General features: G+C 52.4%; 1 protein-coding gene across 1 annotated transcript in view; it reads left to right on the top strand.

Moving 5' to 3' along the window:
* Window positions 1-22287, top strand: part of PPM1G (protein phosphatase, Mg2+/Mn2+ dependent 1G) — a 53454-nt gene extending 31167 nt beyond the window's left edge. The window contains exons 3-10 of the mRNA XM_074991597.1: window positions 15280-15365; window positions 16029-16161; window positions 17256-17707; window positions 18082-18219; window positions 19058-19292; window positions 20517-20646; window positions 20949-21051; window positions 21577-22287. Coding sequence (XP_074847698.1) covers window positions 15280-15365; window positions 16029-16161; window positions 17256-17707; window positions 18082-18219; window positions 19058-19292; window positions 20517-20646; window positions 20949-21051; window positions 21577-21777 — 1478 coding nt within the window. The 3' untranslated portion in view covers window positions 21778-22287. The remainder of the gene's footprint in view (window positions 1-15279; window positions 15366-16028; window positions 16162-17255; window positions 17708-18081; window positions 18220-19057; window positions 19293-20516; window positions 20647-20948; window positions 21052-21576) is intronic.
* Window positions 22288-25884: the final 3597 nt, after the last annotated feature.

The following is a 25884-nucleotide window of genomic DNA, read 5'->3' as shown; positions in this document are numbered from 1 at the left end:
ACTAAAAGAAAAATTTGAGAAAACTTACCATTGGTGTACGGAATGTTCGTACTCTCATGGATCGAGAAGCTGTTGCAAGACCTGAGAGAAGGACAGCTGTCATTGCTCGTGAACTAGCCCCCTATAACATCGATATAGCAGCATTAAGTGAAACAAGATTGGCTGGGGAAGGTTTCTTGAATGAACCAGGAAGTGGTTATACCTTCTTCTGGAAGGGTAAGACTGAGACAGAGGATAGAATACATGGAGTTGGTCTGGCAATAAAAACCTCATTGATGTGTCAACCCTCAGACCTTCCAGTGGGTATCAATGAAAGATTGCTGAAACTACACTTCCCACTAAATGCCAAATGTCACGCCACCATCATCAGTGCATATGCACCCACTCTAACATGCCCTGACAACTCAAAGGAACAATTCTATGAAGATCTCGACAGACCGATCAAGGCCACACCTGCAATAGACAAGCTACTCCTACCTGGAGATTTGAATGCCCGAGTCGAGGCTGACATCGAGAACTGGAAAGGAGTAGCAGGGCCACATGGTGTAGGCAAAATGAACAATGGACTACTCCTTTTGAGCCTTTGTTCTGAAAATGACCTGACTATTACCAACACTGTTCCGACAAGCGGATAAATACAAAACGACGTGGATGCACCCTAGGTCTAAACAGTGGCATCTGATAGATTATGCCATTGTCAGAAGGCGAGACATCCAAGACGTACTGATCACCAGAGTAATGTGAGGCACAAAGTGCTGGACAGATCACAGATTAGTCAGCATGTCTCGTCAACTTTACATCACTCCCTCTTGGCACAAATGCCTTAAGCATGTGCAACCTGCTTTTAACATAGCCAAACGGAAGGATGCCCAATGTTTAAACAATTTTCAGAAGAGTCTCAATGACAAATTAACATCCCACAGTCAACTGGTCAGTACTGTAACCAAAAAGTGGGATCAGTTCAAGCAGATAGTGACTGACACAGCAATAACATCGCTTGGACCAAAGAAAAGAATACATCAGGATTGGTTCGATGAGAACCAAGAAGAAATATGTTCAGCACTGGAAGTAAAGAGAAAAGCCTTTATTGAACGGGAGAATGACCCCTCCTCAGTGTCCAAACGGGACCATTTGAAGCACCTTCAGAGCAAAACACAGAAAGACCTCCGTCAGATACAAGACAGCTGGTGGGAGAGCAAAGCCAAAGAAATTGAGCACTATGCTGAGACCCACAACTCAAAGATGTTCTTCACTGCTATTAAGACTGTCTATGGACCTTCTAAACCAAGGACTACCCCATTGCTCTCATCAGACAACACAACGCTGGTCAAAGACAAAGAGGGCATCAACGAAAGATGGCGAGAACACTTTAGCAACCTCCTTAACAGACTATCGACCGTGAATAATAATGTCCTCAGTGAAATTCCACAACAACCCGTCCTGACAGATCTTGAGTTTCCGCCCACTATAGATCATAGAATCATAGAACACTAGGACCGGAAGGGGCCTCAAGAGGCCATCAAGTCCAGTCCCCTGCCCCGACAGCAGGACCGACCACTATCTACACCATCCCTGATAGACATCTATCTAATCTGTTCTTAAATATCTCCAGCGAGGGAGATTCCACAACCTCCTTTGGCAACTTATTCCAGTACTTGACCACCCTGACAGTTAGGAACTTTTTCCTAATGTCCAACCTAAACTTCCCTTGCTGCAGCTTAAGTCCATTGCCTCTTGTTCTCTCCTCAGAGGCCAAGAACAACAAGTTTTCTCCCTCCTCCTTATGACACCCTTTAAGATATCTGAAAACCGCTATCATGTCCCCCCTCAATCTTCTTTTTTCCAAGATAAACAAGCCCAATTCTTTCAGCCTTTCTTCATAAGTCATGTTCTCCAGACCTTTTATCATTCTAGTTGCTCTTCTCTGGACCTTCTCTAATTTCTCCACATCTTTCTTGAACTGGGGTGCCCAGAACTGGACACAATATTCCAGCTGAGGCCTAACCCGCGCAGAGTAGAGTGGAAGAATGACTTCTTGTGTCTTGTTCACAACACACCTGCTAATGCATCCCAGAATCATGTTTGCTTTTTTTGCAACAGCATCACACTGTTGACTCATATTTAACTTGTGATCTACTAGAACCCCTAGATCCCTTTCTGCTGTACTCCTTCCTAGACAGTCTTTTCCCATTCTGTATGTGTGAAACAGATTATTCCTTCCTAAGTGCAGCACCTCACATTTATCTTTATTAAACTTCATCCTGTTTACTTCAGACCATTTCTCCAATTTATCTAGATCATTCTGAATTATGACCCTATCCTCCAAGGTAGTTGCAACCCCTCCCAGCTTGGTATCATCTGCAAACTTAATAAGCGTACTTTCTATGCCAATATCCAAATCATTAATGAAGATATTGAACAGAACTGCTCCCAAAATAGACCCCTGCGGAACTCCACTTGTTATGCTTTTCCAGCAGGATTGAGCACCATTAACAACCACTCTCTGGGTACGATTAGCCAGCCAGTTATGCACCCACCTTATTGCAGCCCCATTTAAGTTGGACTTGCCTAGTTTGTCGATAAGAATATTATGCGAGACCGTATCAAATGCTTTACTAAAGTCTAGGTATACCACATCCACTGCTTCTCCCTTATCTACGAGTCTCGTTATTGTGTCAAAAAAAGCTATCAGGTTGGTTTGACATGATTTGTTTTTTTACAAAACCATGCTGGCTGTTCCCTATCACTTTACTGCCTTCCACGTGCTTGCAGATGACTTCCTTAACTACCTGCTCCATTACCTTTCCTGGCACAGAAGTTAAGCTGACTGGCCTGTAATTTCCTGGGTTGTTCTTGTTCCCCTTTTTGTAGATGGGCACTATATTTGCCCTCTTCCAGTCTTCTGGAATCTCTCCTGTCTCCCATGACTCCAAAAATGGGAGCTAACGGCTCAGCTACCTCTTCTATCAGCTCCTTGAGGATTCTAGGATGCATTTCATCAGGCCCTGGTGACTTGCAGACATCTAATTTTTCCAAATGGTTTTTAACTTGTTCTTTTTTTATTTCAAAAACTAACTCTACCCCTTTTCCACCAGCATTCACTGTCAGGCATTCCTTCAGACTTCTCTGTGAAGACCGAAACAAAGAAGTCATTAAGCATCTCTGCCATTTCCAAGTTCCCCGTTACTGTTTCTCCCTCCTCACTGAGCAGTGGCCCTACCCTGTCCTTGGTCTTCCTCTTGTTTCTAATATATTTGTAAAAGGCCTTCTTGTTACCCTTTATGCCTGTAGCTAGTTGGAGCTCATTTGAGATAAAGAAAGCTGTTAGCCAGATGAGTTCAGGAAAAGCTCCTGGAAAAGATGGGGTACCAGCAGAGATATATAAAGCGGCAGGTCCAGCAGCACTAGCAGCGTTCCATAGCATGATCATCAGCATCTGGGAGGATGAAAACATACCACAGGACCTCCGCGATGCTATTATTGTCTCCGTTTTTAAGAATATAGGCAGCAAAGCAGAATGTGGAAACTACAGAGGCATATCCCTCCTCTCCGTTGGAGGGAAGATCATCGCCCGCATCATCTTGAACTGCCTGATAGCCAGTATTTCCAAGGCAAATCTACCTGAAAGTCAATGCAGTTTTCGATGTGGCCGGAGCACAGCCGATGTGGTGTTTGCTGTCAGACAAATACAAGAGAAGTGCATTGAACAGAACATGCACCTGTATGCTGTCTTCATAGATCTGACAAAGGCGTTTGATACCGTCAACAGGGAAGCCCTTTGGACCATTCTGATACGACTTGGCTGCCCAAGAAAATTTATCCAGATTATACGCCTTTTCCATGGCGACATGACAGGCAAAGTACTGTCTGATGGAGCCACATCAGCCCCCTTCCACATCACCAACGGCGTGAAACAAGGATGTGTTCTCACTCCTGTCTTATTTAACCTGTTCTTTGCATGCATCCTTAACCATGCAATGAAAGATCTGGACCGAGGTATATACTTGAAATACCGGCATGATGGTTCACTTTTTGACCTCTCTTGCCTGAATGCAAAGACTAAGAGTGCAGAAACTCTTCTGAGGCACTCTTTGCCGACAACTGTGCCCTTATGGCTCACACTGAAAACTATCTTCAGCACATTGTCAACAAGTTTGCTGAGGCCTCGCAACTTTTCGGACTATCTCTCACCCTTGGAAAGACAGAAGTTCTCCATCAACCTGCACCTGGATCGAATGCTCATGTCCCAAGTATCTCCATTGACGGCACTCAGCTTAAAGTAGTGGAGAACTTTAAATACCTGGGTAGTGTCATATCCAGTGATGGATCACTGGATAATGAGATCAACGCGCGAATATCCAAAGCGAGCCAGGCACTTGGCTGTCTGCGTGTCAAAGTTCTAAACCACCATAACATCCAGATGTCAACAAAACTGCTTGTGTAGAGAGCTGTTATTCTCTCATCTGTTTTGTACGGGTGCAAAACATGGGCACTGTATAGGCGTCACATCAAGCAGCTCGAAGCATTCCACATGCACTGCTTCCATAACATCATGAAGATCCTCTGGCAAGACAAAGTGCCCAGATGACAAGCATCCTCTCTTGAGGTCCTCGAGAGAGCCCAGATGACAAGCATCAAAATGATGATTGTGAAGTCACAACTACTTTGGACCAGTCGTGTCAGCCGCATGGATGCCAACAGAATCCCTCACCAGCTTCTGTATGGTGAACTCTCCCAGGGCATCTGGCATATAGGTCGTCCATGGAAACGCTACAAGGATACCATCAAAGCCAATCTGCAGTACAGCAGTATCAAACCTAGGGACTTTGAGGATGCCGCCAGTGACAGAACGCGGTGTGCAACAGTCAGAAATACCTGCATTGCCTTTGAGGAAGACCGCTGCCGGCATCTACAAGAGGCATGTGAACGATGTCACAGAGCATCAGCAATGCGCAACCACAGATGGCAAACTTCCCATGCACCATCTGCGGCAAAATGTGCACCTCTAGAATTGGCTTATACAGTCACCAGAGGGCACACCATAACACCGATAACAGATGATCTGCACAAATTTGTCACCATTGGATTGATGGACTACCATTACGATCTTAGTGCTGGTGATACTTTTTAAAGTCACTAATAGTCCTACAGTACTTACAGCACGTTCGTTGATAGACAAAGAAAGATGCAGAGGTTTACTATTTAAAGCCTAAACTATGGAAATACATCATTATAACTTGGAAGGCAGAGCAGAACAGTTAACACAATCAAACTGTGGCTGAGAAAGAGACTTGTGTCTTACATTTCTTACAAAATAAGCTGAGATTTGTCTTTGAAGCCAAAGGATACCACCCTTCCTGTCTGTCTCAGAGGTTTACAAAAACATCATCACCGTGGGACCTCATATCCCCACAACCGCTGTTCCCAGGCAGGGCCAGAAGAACAGCAGATGCCCACATCTCTGCAAAGCCAGCTGGCTGGCCAGCTTTGCCCTCCCCAGGGACAATGCCACTGGAAGGAAACTTGTGCATTAGGCACATGGTGGAAGCCTGGGGCCCACCCGTAGGTGGGAGTAGCTGAAGGTTGGGGAGCAAAGGGGAAGTAGGGGCCACCCTTGAGCAGGGGGCATCTCCTGGTTGTTGCTAAGAGGGGGGACCAGCTTGATTTTTGCAGGGGCACTGGAACAATTTATATAGTAGGATTGCTGACAGCCCTTGAATGAAATTGTAACTGTGCATCCAATGCTGCAGCCACCTTCCACATCCCTAGTTCCAGCACCTGTGGAGCCCTCGGCAACGTACCTTCTCCTCCAAACACCTTGCAGCTCTGCATGCCCTGAAGCCTGCACAAAAATTCCCCAGCCACTTACTTCATGCAGCTCTAGTGGGAAAAGAGGGTGGCGGGAATATTGTGACTTTTTGCCATCCTGGAGCTGTACAAACTCAGCACATCAGGCATGGGGAACAAGCACGCTACTGCAGACTGCAGCTTGACCTGGTGCACTCCACAAGGAAGCAAAGGCGAGGAAAAAAAACGAACTAGAGCTGTTCTGTGGCATTCTCAAGCAGCTTCCACCTTTCCCAGCCCTCCCAGGCAGCTCTTTAAACAACAGCTTCGTGCAGGGGGTGCATGTAACAGGGCAGCGGGAGATTTACCCTGTTTTCCTGTCAGCTTCTGGCAGAGTGTTAGGGCTCCCCCTTGGACTGGGCTGTGCTCCTGGCCGTCTTGGCTAATAGCCATTGATGGCTCTGCCCTCCGTGCCTAGCTCTTTTCCTGAGCCCAGTGATGCTTTCGGGCATCGCAGCACCCTTGCCAGTGAGCTCCACAGGCGAGTTGTGTGTAGTGGAGCAAGGCACTGCCTCTCGTTTGTATGCAGCCTGCTGAGTCCATTGCTAACTGCTGGGTTTGCATGTCGTGAAAAAGGGTGACTGGCGACTCCCTACTCGTGTTCTCCACCGTACCAGTCATGGTTCACTAACCTGCCAGATCTCCTTGTAGGCCTCTCCTTTCGAGGCTGAGCAGCCCTGCTCCGCGTGCAGAAGCCCTGCCATAAATCCGATCATCTTTCTCCCCCTTCTCCAAGCTTTTCCGTCGCACTGTATCCTTTTGGACGGGGTGACCAGAAGTGGATGCAATGTTCAAGTCTGGCTGTAACATGGACTCGCCCAGGGGTGTTATGGTATTGTTTTCTTTCCCGTTCCTGAGGGTTCCTACCATTCTGTTAGCCTCTTTGCCTGCTGCTGCACGTTAAGCTGAAGTTTTCAGAGAAATACTGGCTGTGACCCAGAGATCTTTCCGGAGTGGTAATAGCAAGTTCTGCTCATGTGCATTCCAATTTGGGTGTGAGCCGAGCACGTACCCCGTTGCCGGAAGCTTTTTGCCCTAGCCGGTAGCCCTAGGGTTGGTGCGGCGCCCTCTGGAGTGGCGCCCATATGGCCGCCCATATATGCACCGCCCGCCCCGCCCCCAGCTCAGTTCCTTCTCACAGCTGTTGGTTGCTGGAGCTCCCTTCTTGTTGAGAGTTCGCTGGTAGCCTTTATTGTTTCAATTAGTTGTAAATAGTTTAGATAGTTATCTCCATAGGTAAATACTTCCTCTGAGCACTAGTGAGTCTTTAACACCCCCCTCAGTGCCTTGGCACCAGGGGATGCCTGGCTCCCCGGGGTTTAAAAACTGTTCAGAATGTGGCAAACGTATGCCCAAAAGCGACCCGCATAGGGCGTGTTTGAGTTGCTTCTGTGAGACTCACCTCTGGGAGCGCTGCTCTATTTGCAAGGCCTTCAAGCCCAGGACTTTAAAAGATAGAGCTCAACAGCTGAAGGTACTTCTAGTGGAATCAGCCTTGCGCCCGGACATTTCCCCAGCGGGAATTCAGAGCGTCGCATTGTTGGTGCCGTCAGAAAGTTCCTGGCACTGAGAGCAGGACGCGGCACCTGGCACCTCCCGGCGCCATAAGAGCCAGTCCCCGGTGCCGCGTAAAAAGAGAAGACAGGACCGGGGGCGATCCCAGGAGAGAAGAGGGTGAAGACAAGCTTCAGGGGAGTCCGCCAGATCGCACCGTGACCGGGGTCATGAAGTGCAGGCATTGACTCGCCCACGCTCTCCCAGGCTGCCCTCAACACCGGAGGTGTTTAGCACTGCGCAAGGTCTCCTGCAGATTACGGTGCCGCCACAGACACCGCACCAGGAACCTTCATCACCCCCTGTTCCAGGTGCCTGGTCAGGCTCTAGGGACCCCGGCACAGTTCCTGACGCCGGTGAGACCCCAGCAAACAGTTGCCTCCCTCGGTGCCGGGCAGACGGTGCAGAGTGCGCAGAACTGGCGGGAGCTAAGGGACCCTCAGCACCACCTTGGTCATCAGCATCAGGGTCCACATCGGAGTCGGACTCGTTTTACTTCAGCTCGGCTCGGAGCGGGAGTACGAGGTCATCCCAACGCAGCGGGCACCAACACCACTCCCAATGCCCCTCAGAAGGGGAATGGCAAAGGCCCCCCCAAGGGGCACAGCAATGGCCCTTCTGGACCCCGTGGGCGATCCACAAGGCACAGGGGCGGGATGCAGGACTCCCGTTCAGGGCGCCTGGCACCCCTCAGGTGCCGAGATTGGCACTGACTGCTGCTCTGGGAGCCCCTCTGAGAGAGCAAGTGGAGTCGGTGGCAACAGCACCGGCATCAGCACCGATGCAGTTGGAGGCGACCCAAGCGTGGGCACCAGGAACTGTGGTGCAGCGGACACTGGCACTGATGGAACCGGTGCCATCCTAGGTGCAGAGTGGCCCTGTCTTCATGGCGTCATACCAGAGACCGCTAGGGGGCTCTGGTCCCTAGGCACCGAGCACGGCACCACAGACTACGGTGCCAGGAACTCAAATGGAGGTGCCAGAACCCCTCTGCACCAGTGGGCTTGGAAGGTGCGATGCCCTCATCTTCATCCTCCCCAGATGAGGTGTAGCTGGATCCTCTGCACCCCCAGTACTGGAGGACGGAGGAGTGTACCAGCAGCTGCTGAGGAGGGTGGCCCAGAGTCTGGGGGTGCAGGCGGAAGAGGTCAGGGACGAGATAGACCCTCTTACAAATATCTTCTCAACATCTGGACCGTCCAGGGTGGCACTGCCCCTTATAAAGACAATTGCCAACACAGCTAAGACATTGTGGCAAACCCTGGCCTCAGCCTTGCCCATGGCGAGGAAAAATGAACACTGGTATTTTATCCCAGCCCAGGGAAATGAACATCTGTTCACCCATCCTCCGCTGACTCCCTTGTCGTGGATACTGTGAACAATAGGGAGAGGCAGGGGGTTCAGGGGCCCTCCCCTAAAAACAAAAATGCCAAAAGCTGTACCTGTATGATAGGAAAGTTTACTCTACAGGTGGCTTACAGCTGAGAATCGCTAACCAGCAGGCCATGGTTAGCAGGTATACGTACCATACGGTCAGCTGCATGGACCATTTCTTCGAACTTCTCCCGCCAGACACCAAGTCGGAATTTACGGCTCTTGTAGCAGAGGAGAGACTCATACTTAGAGCATCACTACAGGCCACCCTAGAGGCAGCCACTGCCACCACCAGAGTCATGGTCTTGGGTATAGCCATGAGAAGGGGGTCATGGCTGCAGGTCTCGGGACTCTCACAAGAGATGCAGCAGTCCATTCAGGACCTCCCTTTTGAGGGCCCCTCTCTATTCTCAGAAAAAACTGACAAGAGACTTCATAGCATGAAGGACTCATGGACCACTCTACGCTCACTGGATCTATGCACACCGGTGACCTAGAGAAGGCATTTTACCCCGAGGCCCCAGTTCAGACAGTTCCCACAACAACAAAGGGATGGGAACAGGAGAAGGGGCCATCATAATAGGAGGCACCAGGGTCACCAGACACAGGACTAGAACCACCCTAAACCTCCACCGGTGTCTAAACACCAGTTTTGATGGGGCAATTGGGAGCGACACACCAGCCACCCCCACAGTTGCAGCTCAGTGTTTATTTTCATTCCCCCTATCCCCATTCTACCAGGCATGGTGCAGCATAACTTCAGACCAGTGGGTCCTCCGCACGGTAGAAAAGGGATCTGCTATCCAATTTTCTTCTTACCCCCCCTTCACAACCTACTTCCACGTCCCTCTTCAGGGACCCCTCTCACGAGATGGTTCTCAAGCAGGAGGTAGGAACCCTCCTCCAAAAGGGGGCTATAGAGGAAGTTCTCCAGGAATTCCGGGGACAGGGATTTTATTCCCACTATTTCCTAATCCTGAAAGTGAAAGGAGGGCTACAGCCAATCTTGGATCTGCGAAACGTGAACAAATTTGTGAAAAGGATAGTTTCGTATGAGATCCCTGGGCAAATCATCCCAGTATTGGAACGAGGGGACTGGTTTGCTGCTCTCGACTTACAGGACGCGTATTTCCGTATAGCAATTTATCCACCTTACAGAAGGTTCCTTCAGTTTGTGCTGGCAAAGGATCATTATCAGTTCACAGTCCTTCCGTTCAGACTCTCACAGCCCCGAGGGTCTTTGCCAAATGCATGTCAGTAGTGGCAGCCTTCTTATGCAGGCAGGGAGTGCACGTGTTCCCTTACCTAGATGACTGGCTGATCAGGGGTCAGTCACAGAAACAGGTGTCGAGACACGTACAGCTGATAAGGGAAACGTTCGACATGTTAGGCCTCCGAGTAAATGAGGCAAAGTCTGTGCTAGTCCCCGACTCAAATCATGGAGTCTGTGGGCTCATACCTAGATGCAGAACAGGCCAGGGCCTTTCTGCCACAGAGCAGGGTCCAAGCCATGGCGTCTTGCATCCAAGACCTAATAAGGTTCCCAACCACAACAGCCAGGGGATGCCTCAGACCGTTGGGGCTCATGGCGTCATGCACGGTCGTAGTCCAGCATGCCAGGTTACGAATGTGCCCCTTCCAGCTGTGGCTCGCCTCAGTATACAGACTGGTCAGGGACAACATAGACAAGTTAGTGACAGTCCCCCCAAGGGTGTGAATGGCATTACACTGGTGGCTAGAAGCCAGGTCGGTCTGCATGGGAGTGCCCTTCAATCCCCCGCAAGCCTCCCTCTCTCTGATCACAGATGCCTTGGACCTGGGCTGGGCGGCACACTTGGAGAACCGCCAGACGCAGGCCCTGTGGAGCAAGACCGACGTTCCACTCCCCATAAACGTGCAGGTTCTCAGAGCGGTTCAGCTGGCATGCAGAGTGTTTCAGAATGAACAGAGGGGGCAGTGAGTTGCAGTCAGCACAGACAATACTACAGCAATGTACTATATAAACAAACAAGGGGGTGCACACTCATCGCCCCTGTGTCTAGAGGCCCTCGTGCTTTGGGACTTCTGCATCCAGCACCAGAGTCTCCTGAGGGCGTTCTACCTGCCTGGGGCTCACAACTCCCTAGCGGACCACCTCAGCAGGTCCTTCATAGACCACGAGTGGTGATTACACACTGAAGTAGTAGTAGCATCCTTCAGTCTATGTAGACTATGGATCGCGCCTTTCGTAGTTCCAGGTGGGGACGTCCCCAAGTAGACCTCTTTGCCATTCATCTCAATGTAAAGTGCTGGACATTCCTCTGGTACCAGGACTGAAGATCAGGCTCTTGGGCAGACGCCTTCAGCATTCGTTGGTCGGGCCCGTTGCTGTACACCTTCCCACCGATATCGCTCATCCACCGAACACTGTTGAAAATTCGGTCAGACTGAGCATCAGCTATCCTGGTGGCCCCAGCCTGGGCTCAACAACACTGGTACTCGACCCTCTTGGAGATGTCCACTCGTGTCCCGGAGATGCTTCCACTGCGCCCAGACCTGATGACACAGGAGGAGGGGAGACTGTGGCACCCCAATCTCCAGGCGCTGTGTCTCACAGCATGGAGGCTCCATGGCTGAGACCGGTTGAGCTGGCCTGCTCTGAACCAGTCAGGGAAGTATTGCTGAACAGCAGCAAACCCTCTACAAGGGTAGCATATGTAGCCAAATGGAAAAGGTTTCCCATATGGGCCACTCAAAAGGAAATGTTCCCGGGAGAGGCCACAATACCATGTATCTTTGACTATTTGCTGGCCCTAAGCCAGACGGGGCTGTCACTGTCCTCCCTAAAAGCGCGCTTGGCAGTCATTTCGGCATGTCACCCAGGGGCTGCGAGGTCCTCGGCCTTCTCAGACCCGGTGGTAAAAAGGTTCATGAAGGGAATGGAGAGAGTCAAACTGCAGGGTTGGGGCCCCCTGCCAACATGGGACCTTAATTTGGTTTTTTCTAAGCTGATGGCCTCCCCTTTTGAACCTCTCGCCTCCTGTTCTATGTTGTTCCTTACCTACAAGGTGGCATTCCTGGTGGCCATTACCTCAGCCAGAAGGGTGTCAGAGCTCAGAGCCCTGCCAGTGGACCCAATTTATATGGTGTTCCACAAAGACAAGTTCAGGCTGAGACCCCACCTGGTGTTTCTGCCTAAGGTGGTCTCCCCTTTCCACATTAACCAAGACACCACCCTACCAGTGTTTTACCAAAGCCCCGTGCCTCCCCTAGGGAGCAGAGCCTACACACCTTGGGTATCCGGAGGGCGCTGGCCTTCTATATGGACAGGACCGAACCCTTCCAGAAGTCGCAGCAGCTGTTCGTTGCAGTGGCAGACAGGACGAAGGGGCACCCACTCTTCTCTCAGCGGCTCTCCTCCTGGGTAGTGGCCTGTATCAGAGGGTGCTACAAACTGGCGGGGGTTCCCCCTCCCCCGATCAAGGCTCACTGCAGTAGTGCACAGGCGTCCTCTGCGGCGTTCTTGACCAAGGTCCCCGTCCAGGACGTCTGCAGGGCGGCACTTGGTCCTCCATTCACACGTTCGCAGTGCATTAGGCACTTACGCATCACGCATGGGAAGACGCTGCAGTGGGCAGGGCTGCCCTGCACTCCTTTCGGGGCTCTGACCCCGCCTCCTAGGCACTGGCTTGCATTCACCCAACTTGGAGTGCGCGTGAGCAATCGCTCGAAGAAGAAAAGACAGTTCCCTGTTCTGTAACTGGTGCTCTTCGAGGTGTTGCTCGTGTCCACTCCAAAACCCTCCCGCCTTCCCCTCTGTCGGAGTAGGCAGCAAGAAGGAACTAAGTGGGAAGGTGGAGCAGGGTGGTGCATATATGGGAGGCCATACGGGCGCCACTCTGGGGGACACCGCACTGACCCTAGGGTTACCGGCTAGGGCAAAAAGCTTCCGGCATCTGGGCATGCGCTCGGTGCACACCCAAATTGGAATGGACATGAGCAACACATCTCGAAGAACACCAGTTATGGAACAGGGCACTGTCTTTTTCAAACCCACACTGTTTTACTAGAATTTCATCTGCCGTTTTACTGCTCAGTTATCCAGTTTGGGAGACTTCTCCCCCCACAGCTTTTTGCATTCACTGTGTAGCTGATGTATTGCAGAACAAAAGTCATTCTGCACGTGGGCATTGTGTGGCAGACATGGGGCCGAGGAGTTAGAGTGAGTGAGGCGCTCGAGGCTGGAGCCAGGTATTAGGGCTCAGGGTGCAGGCTGCCCCGGGGAGAGGGGACTGCCTGCAGCCCTATCTTGCCACAGCAGCTTGAAGCCAAGTGTGAGATGCCTCTTTAGAGTTGCCACAGCTCCAGCAGGCACAGCCAGGGAAGGGGAGCCTGTACGCCAGCTGAGGCAGGTGGGAGCCAGGGAAGGGGCATCCGTCCCCAGCAGTGGCAGCTCTGGGTTGGGTGCCATGGCCAGGAGAGGGGCCCAGAGCTTCCACAGCTTGGGCATGGGGCAGATCCCTCTAGCCCCAGACCAGAAATGCTGCAGCAGCTCTGTGTGGAAGCCAGTGGTCAGAGATGTGAGCCCCTCTGTGGGGTGTCTGAGGCCACTGCATAGCTGCGTGGGATCTTACACTGAGTCTGCGATCAGGGCTCCATTGTTCTGGCCAGGGTGATGTAAATCAGATGGGTCTGTGGCTACCTGAGCACCCTGTCTACCCTTTAAATCCCCATCACCAGATGGTAACTGTGTGCATCGCTGTTACAGGTCCTGTGCCCAACATTAGCTTCTGCCATCATCTGTCACGTAGCACAAGGATTGCGGCTCTCAGTGGGGATGCAGGAGAGCCATGTTCACATGGTCAGTCTGGAGCAGACCTGAAACAGGTGTGCCATTCCTCTCTGCTGCGCCGGGTGAAAGTGGGCTGACTAGACAGAGCTGCATTTATCCAACTTCTGTGGATGCCCTTTATCCACACTGGGTTTCATAATCACCTGGTTCTCTCCTCCCTCCCAGCAGGCCTGCAGGAGGGGTGTGCGTGAGAGTGTGCGCACGTGTGTGTCATTTGGTCCTTAGTTCCACGACTTGCCTCCTTCGTTACCAGCCCTCATGTTCCCCAGCCCCCTGCCCTTCTCTGCGGTGCGGAACTGCTGACAGCCCCATGCTCTTCTCCCCCTTCTTTGTAGAGAGGTTGGGTTCTGCATGTTAGTGGTGCTTCTCCCCTGCCCCCAAGGGGCATCTTCAGCCCCCCTCCCCTTTTCCTTCACCTGCGGCAGCAGTGCAAGTGTCACGCAGCGTGGTACTGGGAGCGAGTCAGCAGAGCTGTTGAGGCTGACGAGCGAGTCCTGGAGTGTGAAGCCCTGAGGTGGGAGCATTTCCCCAGCCACTAGGGGCTGCAACAGGATTAGGGAGGGGAGATAAATAGCTTGTGATGTGGGTAGCTTGGGTCTAGGGTCCCACTGCTTCATCCAGTCATCCTGACCTTCCCCCTCAGTGCAGCCATCAGGGGAACCTGCCTTCACCCTCTGTCTGCATTCTTGGCATGTTCTTGTCTGGCTGCCTAACCCTTTTCCATTCCCGGTGCGGTTCTTTCTCCCAGACGTGTCACCGCCGCCCCTTGCCTCATCTGTCACTAGACTGCGTCGCTGCCACCATGCTGTGTTCTGCTGAGTCCCCTTTGACTTGGTGATTACTGGTGCTGTGTCAGGACCCCCCTTTCGTGGGGTTCTCCTTTGGTCGGGGTCAGCCTTTTTGGACCATAAGGGTGTTCTCTGTGCACTATAGACCTGGGGTCTGCTCGGCTCTTTTGGTTACCAGGCGTTGTGGTTTTGGGTAGCCAGCGCTTGGTTCCAGAGTGAAATAAGGTGTGTGCTGCGGTGCGTGCCAGGGTTCTTTTACACTTAAGAATTTCTACCACTTCAGTGTCTGGCCCTGTGGCTGCCTTCTCCTATAGCCACCTTCTGCGTTTCTTTCCTTCCTCTCCCAAAAGGGCTCAACTCTGCCCATTAGGACCACAGTCTTCCTTGCTAGTTGTGGTGTCTCCCTCCTCTTGCCTTTGTTGAGGCAGGCCTTGCTGTGTGTTAGCACTCACTGGCTGCATCCTGCATGCAGAAACACAGACCTTCCCAGGTTACCTGCATTAAGTAGGCGCCCCTTTTGCCCTCCTTCAGTACTGTATTTGGCTTTCCAGGTGGGACTGGCCTGAGGACAGTTGAGTCCCCTGGAACATGGACAGTCCTTTCAGCGGGTGAAAAGCCTTTGAGCTTTGCTGGGGCCCCCACAGGTGATTGTGGTGTTTGGTGTCTCCAGTGTCAGCATCATCCCACCTCCTTGCAAAGCAGAGGCCCCCCCAAGCCGAGCCCTGGTATCCCACCATTGACCTGTTCTCTTCAGCCTGTTGCCGTCTCCTCGTACACTTGCTTTCATCTTGGCCAGAGGCCTCAGATTTCCCTCAGGGCTGTAACTGCATGCACAGGGCTGCTGGGGGGAACAGGCTTTTCAAGTGACCTCTCCTCTCTTTTCAGGGGAAGAGGTTGCCCTGTATTGTGCCAAATATCTCCCGTCGATAATCAAAGACCAGAAAGCATACAAGGAAGGCAAACTACAGAAGGTAAGAGCCAGGCACTGCCATGGGCTAGGTGTAGGCACCAAGGTAGGAGAACAGGCCTCTGTAGGCATCTAGTCCCTGCACAACTCCTGTTGTCTTTGGGGGTTACCCAGCCCCTCCCACAGAGCATATCCGGGGGCCGGATCGCTCTCCCAAGGAGCTTTCTTCCTTTCCCCACCTCTCTAGTCTGCAAACTAGCTGTTGGCCTCCTTGGTTAGCTGTTCCTCCTTCCTCCTTGCAGCAACCATATACCCACAGAGAGGCAGTGGTCGTCTGTGGCCCTGCCTTGCGTTCTTACCCACAGAGTCCCCCAACTCTATGCTCCACATCACTGTGGGGTGACCTGATTTTCAGACCCCACCTGGATCAGAGCAGGAACCCTATTGATGGGCAACAGTGTAGGTGAGAGACGTGCAGCCCCTGGAGACTCTCAGCCATGACAGCGTGGGGCTGAGAGAGAACATGGCGTTAGGCAGTGTGTCTTGAGAACAAGCCAGCTCAACCACAGCAGGGCTCTGTAGGACTGAGGGGCTGTCTCATGCTGAGCCTACCCAGTCACCTGAGTGATGCCACAAAGGGCATGGGGATGTCGTGGGATCCCGGTGTGGCTGAGGTGGACAGGAGCGCCCCAAACAGCATGCATCTCTGCCATGTGCTTTTCCGCAGGCCCTAGAGGATGCCTTCCTGGCCATCGATGCCAAGCTGACCACAGAGGAGGTGATTAAGGAGCTGTCCCAGATCGCTGGGCGGCCTCAGGATGACGACGACGAGAAGGAGAAAGTGGCTGATGAGGATGACGGTAAGGGCCGGTAGCTGAGGCTGAGGGCTGTGGCACTGGCCTCCAGCCCTGGGTGGGGCCTGGCAGTGGCTGTGTTCGGGAAGGGTTTGTTGCTGAATGGAGACAGTTATATGAAGCGTAGCTGTAGCTAGCTTACCGCTGTCCTTGGCCACTCCCTGCACTCGGGGCTGGCAGGCAGGCGAGGCTGGCGTGGGAGGGCTGGCGGGCAGAGCTGGCCTTGTTCCAGCAGTCTTGCGTCTTTATCTAACACACCCTTGGGCATGTCTGCTCCAGTCCAGGGCTCAAGCTTTGTGGGCCATGAAGACAAGAGTCCATACTGAGATGTCATGTCAGTGCAATGTGCGGCAGCCTTCGAGCTCCCCTCTCCCCCATGGGGGGCACAAGTGTTGGGACAAAGGTGGACTGAAGCCCCCCCCCGTCCTATAGGACTCTGGCCCAAGGCTCTTCCTTTTTCCTTAAAAGAAGCAATTGTGTTCTCCCCCCAGAGCATGGGGGTCAGGGCAAAGAGCAGGTGAGGTGTTGGGGAAGAGTGCGCCTTAGCATTGCTTGCTCCCCCAGCGAGGAGCAGAACAGGCACAAGTGGCTGGATCCCAAGTGGGTGCTTGTCGGAGTGCCAGAGGCCCCTGGGAGCTTAGCCGCTCTCATTAGTGGAGATCTGCACGAGAACGCAGACCAGCCAGCGTCCCAGTGTGCGACACTATCAGGAGCCCCAGCAGATTCAGGCGTCTGCCCCCAGCTGCTTACACTGGCTAATCTGGAAGGCCTCTCATGTCTGTCTGTGGTGGCCAGTGTCCATGTAATGTCTGCAAGGTGGAGGCTGGCTCGGTGGCCGAGTGCTGGCTGTGCATGTCCATGGGAAGTGTGTAAGTGTGGTGGTCCCTGCCACCCCTGCCCACTGCAGGCAGCCTGTCTGCTGGGTCTGGGAGCTCTGTGGGAGGCAGCTCTGTCCTTCTGCATGTGCGCAGTGCCCAGCACATCAGGGCTGTGCTGGAACACAAGGCATCTCCTAGCCAGTGCAGCCCAGAGTCAAACCCCTCTCACGGTGGTGGGCTGCTGTGGGGTTCCCTGCCCTGACCTACCTTCCTTCCTTGCAGTTGACAAGGAGGAAGCCGCCCTTCTGCATGAAGAAGCAACCATGACCATAGAGGAGCTGCTGACTCGCTATGGACAGAACTGCATCAAGAACCTCCAAAATAAGCCGCTCCCTCCAGCAGGGGAGATGGGCAAGGAGCATGATGGGGAGTTGAGTGTGAATGGAGAGGCCAGTCCAGGGGAGCTGCTTGAGCACAGGGAGTGGAAGAACGGAAAGCCAGATGGCGAGGCTATGGGCATCTCCTCCAGCTCTGACGGCTCTGATGCTGGGGGCAACAGCTCTGCTGCACAGAAGGCTGAAGTGGGCAGGGGCGAAGAGACGGTCACCTCCTCCACTGGGGAGGCAGGGCCCTCCTGCTCCTCCGTGGGGAAACCCCAGCGCACAGCAAAGTCCAAGTTTTTTGAAGACAGTGAGGATGAGTCAGATGAGGCTGAAGAGGAGGAGGATAGTGAGGTAGGTTCCAGAGCTCTAGGCAGCTGCCTTCCTTGGGGGCGGAGGGCGTCCCTCCACATTCTCTGCAGGCCATGAGAGCACTGAAGCACCCCAGGCCTGCTGTGGCGATGGAGTTTACAGGCTAACGCCTGTGTCAGCACCATCTTGCTGTTTGCAGGGGCCTGTGGAGCAAGAATGCTGCAAACACTGTAGTCTGGCCAGTACATGGGCTGGGAGCTACTCCCTGCTGCCCTGATCATACGCCCCAGAGAGAGAAAAGACCTGCTGAGTCATCTGCTTTCTCTTGCTCAGCTCATCTTGTCTTGTCTCGCAGAGGGGCCTGTGCTTTCCAGGCCAGGGCATGCTGCTCTCTGATGACCTTTCTCTTTCCATAGGAGTGCAGTGAGGATGAGGATGGCTACAGCAGTGATGAGGCAGAGAATGAAGAGGATGAAGATGACACAGAAGAGGCTGAGGAAGATGAGGATGAAGAGGCAGAGATGATGTTACCAGGCATGGAGGGCAAAGAGGAGGTGCACGTGCTATTTCTGTCTTCTCTAGTGTTCTTTGTGAGTGCTGCACTGGGGAGCAGCTTTGGGTAGCTGTGGAGTCGGAGCATGCCCCTTGGCCCAGGAGGTGCTCCACTCTGTGAAGCCCAGGTATTTGCTGTGATGGAGCATGCTGCCTAACGCAAGCCTCTCCCATCCGGAGGCTGGCGGGGACAGAATGAGGGCAGGTGCAAAGGGAGATTCCACTGCTGGCTTCTCTGGTCGGACCTCCGCCCAGAAGCTGAGCTTCACAGGGCATATTGCAGACCTGCATGTCAGTTTCTCCAGGCGTGGCAAGCCTAGTTGCATCTCTTGCCTATACCCAGCAAACGCTGCTATTTAGCAGCTGTCCAGTTTGCCTGCTGAGGACTGTATTGGGCGCTGGACAGGAGGCTTGGGGCTGCAGCTGGTTGCAATGAAATGGAGACTGCAGAAGCCTCCATCTGTTCCACTACCAAAGTGCAGGCTGCAATGACTGTCGATCCCAGCCTAGAGTGCAGCCTCTGCTTGGGCCAAGCTGAGGCTCTTGCCCCTCCATAGGGGAGGAGAGAAGAGCTGCAGGCCAAGCTGTGGAACTCACCAGCGTTCCCAGGGCAGTGAATGCAAGGAGATGCCCTGCTCCTGAGGAGACATCCTCTACCCTGGCTTCCTGTGGCGGTCCTCCCTTTGGGCCCTGCACCTCTGGGGAGGCATGGTCTGTACAGCTGGTGTCCTGCAAGAGCTTCTTGGGCTGTTCTGTACCTTTTCTCCCCCAAACAGCTCCTGTGGAGCTCGGGGTGTTGTGTATCTGGAAAGAAGTTTCACCACCCTCCTTGTCTCACAGCCTGGCTCTGACAGTGGGACAACTGCGGTGGTAGCCCTCATCCGAGGCAAACAGCTGATTGTAGCCAATGCCGGGGACTCCCGCTGCGTGGTGTCTGAGGGCGGCAAAGCTGTGGATATGTCTTATGACCACAAGCCAGAGGATGAGCTGGAGCTGGCCAGGATAAAGAACGCTGGTGGCAAGGTCACCATGGATGGGAGAGTAAATGGCGGGTTAAACCTCTCCCGAGCAATTGGTGAGTGACTTCCAGAGGCAGCCAGGCCACTGTGTGCAGATCTCTGCTTCCCAGTGGTTTGGGAGGGAGAGATTTAGATGGGGCCCATGGCACGCGAGGTGCATCGGCAGCACGGGGTCTTGTAGCCTTGGTGCTGAAGCGCCTGCTGTGTAAGCAGGCAAACGATGGCGGGTGACATTTGCTCTTAGAGACAGAAGGGGGCGCGCACTCGTGGAAGTAACATGGGGATACTTGGCCACTGGAGAGCGCTCAGATGAGTAGGCTGTGGGCAGCTCCATGAGGCCTCGGTTCAGCATGTAGGGTCAGAAAAGCAACCAAGCTAGCGGGATGCATAAGGAATGAGATGGTGAATTCCCTAGTCAGTGGTGTGGGCGTGGCCCCCACGGGGAGTGCTCACCACCCTTCCTTAACCAGGGTCTGGCACAACGCAGGGGTTAGGGAAGGGTAGCAAGAATGGTGCAGGGCTCAGGAAAAACTCCTCTGTGCAGAGGGGCTGAAAAGAGTGGGATTCTCCTCGAGAAACCAGGGAGACGAGAGGGATGCAACTGTCTTCTAAAACAACATGTGGCCTAAAGAAAGGCAATCAGAAGTGTCTGTTCAACAATGGGAGCTCTCGCTGGGACTAGAAGTGGCTAAATAAAACTGAACCAGGGAAATCTCACAAGGGGCCAGTGAAACTCCTCCCACATGAGGCTAAGAGCCTGGCAGGAGTTAGAGAGAAGTTAAATGTTTCTGTGGGCCTGGAGAACATCCAGAATTGTCACAGGACATCCTAACCCCCAGACCAGAGCTCTGGACTGGCCAGGAGCCCTCAGGCTCCAGGACATGAGCCACCAACTTCTGGGGAGGAAGCACCACCCCATGGGGCAGGCCATCTGGTCACTACACCTTGGCATGAGGCAGCGGGTGCTAGCCCCTCTCGGAGCTCGGACACTGGACTAGATGGACCCTTGTCTGCTCCGCGGGGACAGTGTGTGTCCCTAAAAGCCCTGGCAGTGGGTGGCATGTTGCTTGTACCAGGGCAGGTTCTTCAGTGTTGTAGCAGCTTGTGTGCCAGGCTCTGTTGAGCTGAACCTGTGCTCCAACAATGGGGAGGTTTTCCCCTGTACCCCACCTGTGTGACCCTTCCCTCCTGCAGGAGTGCTGCTTGTGCTCTTGAGCAGTGCAGTCAGGGGCGTGTAGCTAGAGGAGACTGAGCCAGCACTGACCTTCCCCTCTTGCCAGGCGACCACTTCTACAAGCGGAACAAGAACCTGCCCCCCGAAGAGCAGATGATCTCAGCCTTACCTGACATCAAGGTGCTGACGATAAATGAGGAGCACGACTTCATGGTCATTGCATGCGATGGAATCTGGTGAGCACCACAGGGGCAGGAGCCTGCCCCAGCCTTTGCGTGGGGTACATCCCCATCTGGCCTCTATGACAGCTCATCAGAGTCACAGGCAGGCTGTCCCCAGTGGGGCAGAGGATGCCCAGTGTGTCAAAATCCCACACCACCTGAACAAGGGCTCTCCTTTACTCTCTGCCTTGGTGTTTGTCCTGCCCCCCGCCCCCATTCTTTGAGCCAGTTGTCTCACCTCTAGCATAGCTGAGGGGAGACAAGCAGAACCAGACCTCCCTGCCAGCTGCTCTGACCTGTCACTGCTCTGCTGGCAGGAACGTGATGAGCAGCCAGGAAGTGGTGGATTTCATCCAGTCCAAGATCACCCAGAAGGATGAGAATGGAGACCTGAGGCCTCTCTCCTCCATAGTAGAAGAGGTAAGTGACCCGACTCCAGCACCCCTTTGCAGGTCGAGCTTCCTCGGCTCGCAGGGCAGCTGTGTACTTGCTGGGCAGTGGTCCTATGACTCCCTGCAGGGAGAGAGATTGTCAGGGGGGCTGCCCATGGCTGGGTGACAACCACCTCCATATGGACCCAGCTGCTTCACAGGCCTTCCTAGTGTCATCCTGACCTGTCAGCAGAGGCAGTGCTATCGCATTGGGACCCTTAGCAGGAGTATTTGGGGGTGCCCCCAACACGTACTGTGGACACTTCCCACCCCCAGAGCCCTAAAGAGTTGCTTAGTCTACGCATGCCTAGCACTGGCTTTGCTCGTGGGCCCCCCAATGCACTGAGCACGGCCTTGAACTGTCTTGCTTCCCCACGTGGGAGGAGCCAGAGCCCAGGCCTGGCCCCTGAACAGGCGAGAGGCTCCCTGGCACTTCCTTGGCTGCACATGAGGCTGTCGTCCTTATGGCTGTTGCCTGTATGTTGCTTGACTGCTCTGTTTCTGCTCCGCACAGCTCCTGGATCAGTGCCTGGCTCCTGACACCTCTGGGGATGGCACTGGCTGCGACAACATGACCTGCATCGTTATCTGCTTCAAACCACGCTGCACGCAAGCCCACACTGAGAGTGGCAAACGGAAATTGGTGGTGGCTGAGGCACAGGCCGCAGTGGAGGAGAACGGCAGCGACAGCAGCAAGAAGGCCAAGCGGGACTAGCAGGCCCAGCACAGAGACTTGCCGTGCACTCCCCAGACTTGTTTCTTTAACAAGCCGGACTCGAGACTCCAAAGTCTTGCTCCTTTTTTTAGCCTTAGCAGAGGCCTCGTTTGTCTGTGTCCTGGACAGGGATGTGGGGTGGGTTGGCCAGGGCTTGTCACGCTGTTCATTTGTAACCATTCCAAAGAGCGAGCTGAGAGCAAAGCTGCCGAGAAGGGCTGGCTGCAGATCCACGGACGTGGAGCCCCAGCGGAGGTGAGTAGCACGTTAGTGGGTAGAGGATGGACATCCCAGTGTCGTCTCCATGTGGGTGCCACCATTTTTGTGCCTGTGACTGTTCTATTGGGAGGGGAAGAACTTTTTCACTGTTGGTTTTTTAATCTGCGCCCCCCCTTATTTAAGGCCCTTTCTGTTTTTATTTGTGGAACAATCTGGCTCCGGTGCCACCCTTGCACCTCTTTCTGTTGTACACATTCAATCCTTTTTCAAACTAAAAGCCCAGAAAACCTAGTTGCACCTTTGTCCTTGGCTCTTTTCCCAGAGGCGGGGAGGGAAGCAGGGAGAACCAAGTCTGTCTGTTTGATCTCTGTACCTCTTCCAGGTAGCCTTAGACGAACGCAAGGAGCTGGTTGCATGGTGGGTGCCTGGCCAGTCCTGCTCCAGCACTTCCCAGCTGGGTGAAACCAGTGAACCCTGGACCTGCAGTGTTAGAGCAGCAGACAGCTGGCAGGGCAAGAGGGGACGTGTGGAACAGGCAGGAGGGACAAACCTCCTGAGCCCCTTTGTCATTTCTGAGTTGCTGGTTCAACCCTAGGCCCCAGAGGCCAGACTGGTGCCCGACGCAGTTCTCTGCTCCCCGGCGAGGTGTGCTGGGCAGGTGCCGGCACTGCACGTCTCCAGCAGCAGGCAGGCAGCAGGTGGGCTTTGCGCTGAGGGGTCTAGAGAAGAAAGCACCTGGATTGGAAACAACATACGGAAAACAAAGCTGCTGCTTGTTCCTTCTCTGAGCTCTTCCCCTCCCCCTACGTGGGTTAGGAGGGGCCCGTGCAGGGTGGAGCAAGGGAGCAGCCTCCTGCGGGCCCGTATTGACAAGTGTTGGATTACCTGGGCTCTCCCGGTCTTTCTGGGAGACAGTCACTGCTCAGCAGGTGCCTGCGGTGCCCACGCACTCACTGTGGATGGGTGCCCTCACACCTCCCTCTTGCTATCCTCTAGCTGCCACTGAGCCACAGTGCCCAGGTCCTTAGACCTGAGCACTGCCTCCCTCTGGCCCTCCAGGGACTTTTGTAGCTCTCAGCTCCCTCCAGCTGCTCTGAACCCTTCTGTCCACGAAGCACCCAGCACACAGCTTGTTCCAGGCACGGGCAGTGTCTACACAGGGCAGTTTCCTTGCCGTCCCTGGAGCAGAGGCCTCAGAACTTGCTGCTGAAAATTCCACTGGCCATTTTGCAGCGGTCTCATAGATCCGCAGTGCCATGTGGCCGCAAGAGGGCGTTGTGACCCCCTCATCTGACCTCTGGCGTAACGCCGGCCGGAGCAGCTCAGCCAGCAATTCTAGCTGTTGACACAGAACTGCTCAGGAGCTGAGCAGCTCCACAGGATGGAGAGTCCTCCACTTCCTGTGGCAGCTCAGTGATCCCTCGCTGGGAAAAGGAATTGGAGCCTCAGTTCTAATTTCTATTTGTCTGGCCTCAGTGTCCTGCCATTGGTTTGTTCTCCCTTTCTCAGCTAGGGTGAAGAGCCTGTTAGTTAGTACCAGGATTTTCTACCTAGGAAGGCACTTAGATACTGTAATTGAGTCTCCTCTCAATATTTGTTTTGACAAACTAACCAGACTGCGCTCCCTCAGTCTCAGTGTGAAGGATTTTCTCCAGCCCTCGGATCACTTGTGTCTCTTCTCTGCACTCTCTGAATTTTCATTCTCATTTGGACGTGGATCCCTGAACTAGAAGGTAGTATTCTAGTACTGGCCTCACCAGTGCCAAGGACAGTGGAAGAAGTTGCTACTTCTCTATGTATGCATACAAGGATCCCATTAGGCCTTTCCCTGGTTTGCAGGATGCAGGCCCCATTCTGTATATCTGGCTTGTGTTTCTTGGCCCTAGATGTGTGACTTTGTAGTTGGTTGTATTCAAATCTGGTTGGTTGGAATGAGCCCAGTTGACCAAGCAATCCAGTCACTCTGTGCCTCCCCTGCCTCATTGCCAATCTTTGTGTCACTGCCATGTTCTTTAGATTTATTTCCAGATCCCTGTAGAACTACACGGAAACACCACTACTCAAGGCCAGCTCTTAATCCAGGAGAACACAGGAGTAGCTATAGTGGGTCAGTGCCCAATATGTCAAGGGTATGAACAGATCGAGGCAGTTGTCAGTCGCTAGGCTTCTTGCTTTCAGGCAGTCAGAAGCCATGGGGCTCTCAGAGCATAGGTTGGCTCCCTAATCATCTTGGCAATAACCATTGGTGGACCTATCCTCCATCCTAATTCTTTTTTAAACCCTGCTGTACTTTTGCCCTTCAGACTATCCCGACAGTGAGTTACATAGGTTGGCAGCGCTTTGTGAGGCAATACTTCCTTTTGTTTTTAAAGCTGCTGACTGTTCCTTTCATGGGGTGACCCTTAGTTCTTCTGCTTTGTGCAGGGGTAAATAACATTTTCACTTCACTTTCTCAACAGCAATCCTGAGTTCATAGCCCTCTGTCAAATCCCTCCTTAGTTGCTGCTCTTTTTGAGCTGCAGCATTCCTTTTAATTTCTCCTTGTAGAGAAGCTGATCTAGATGGTTTTTGTTGCCCTTCTCTGCACCTTTTCCAATTCTTGTGTCCCTTCTTTTGAGATGGGGCAAACAAAGCTGCATGCAGCATACAGGGGGTTCCCACTATACATAGCAGACACATTACAGGAAACTGGGACTTGTAACGAAACAACGTAAAGTGGGGAATTTTCCTTATAGGAAGAAATCCATGTAAATATGGGAGATGCATTCCACACAATTCTCTTAAGTCGCTTGTGAGGCGCAGAGCAGAGAACCTTATCCCACAGGAAACAATGGCTTATGGGGGGGTGAGGTTCCTGGACCTCAGCAACGTACCACCACTGTTCTGAATTCATCAGACCAAACAACTGAAACACAACTCTCACCCCACGCACATTTTTAAAACATTGAATTCATACTTAGTGTAAATCTCAAGCCATTTTTATTAGCCCTAAAACAGCTTCTTAAAAACATATTAATGTTCCTGTCATTACTAAGGAAAACCATTTTTATTAATGTTTTTAAACAGCATTTTAAATCTAAAACCATTCCTATTACTGAAGGACTTTAAAAGCATTTTAATGTTCCCATTTTTATTAACTTTTTAAACAGCACTTTAAATTGAAAACACTGTTTATTAGCATTTTAAACAGCAATTTAAAAAAAATCTACTTGTCAGAGAATGAGGATGTCATTTCAATATCTCTAAGTTTGGGTTCCATTGCTTTCTTTTTAAAAAAAAAAAAAAAAAAGAGTCCAGCTTTGTTTGCTTACCATATCAAAGTTTGGCATCATAAATTTCTCTGTAGCATGCCAAGTCGTCATTTATAGCCTGTGCCACCTTGACGGAGTGATCACCGAGATGGTTTGTCTAATTCAGCAAGATCCCCGCTAGTGAGAGGCATAGAATGTGATTCCAGCAGCTCTTCCACATCACTCTCTCTTCAGTGTAGTCAAAGCCAGCCTCCCTAGCTAGCTGCACTAATTCAGAATGAATGGGAGTTTCTTCAAATCCTATGGCAGGCATGTCAAACTCACAGCCCGTGGAGGGCTGCCCAGATGAAAACTTGACACCTTTCAGGGTGACCAAAGAAAATGTACTTCTACCAGAAAGTCATATTTAATTATTATTCTAGATTGTTTTAGATATATTTTATATTTTTCAGGTCTTGTTTGAATATCATACAATAATTTTAATTGAGATTTTAATAATATGAATGTTGTTTTATAATTTTATTAATAGTTCATAAAATTTGGTGAGTAAAATTACGTGCTCATATATAATAATTTTAATTTATATATAATACGAGGCCTGGGGGGCAGGGGTATGTTGGGGCTAACAAGCAGAGCA

The sequence above is a fragment of the Carettochelys insculpta genome, chromosome 3, assembly GCF_033958435.1.
Source record: "Carettochelys insculpta isolate YL-2023 chromosome 3, ASM3395843v1, whole genome shotgun sequence".
Classification (NCBI taxonomy): Eukaryota; Metazoa; Chordata; order Testudines; family Carettochelyidae; genus Carettochelys; species Carettochelys insculpta.
This window is presented reverse-complemented; position numbering and strand designations above follow the sequence as displayed.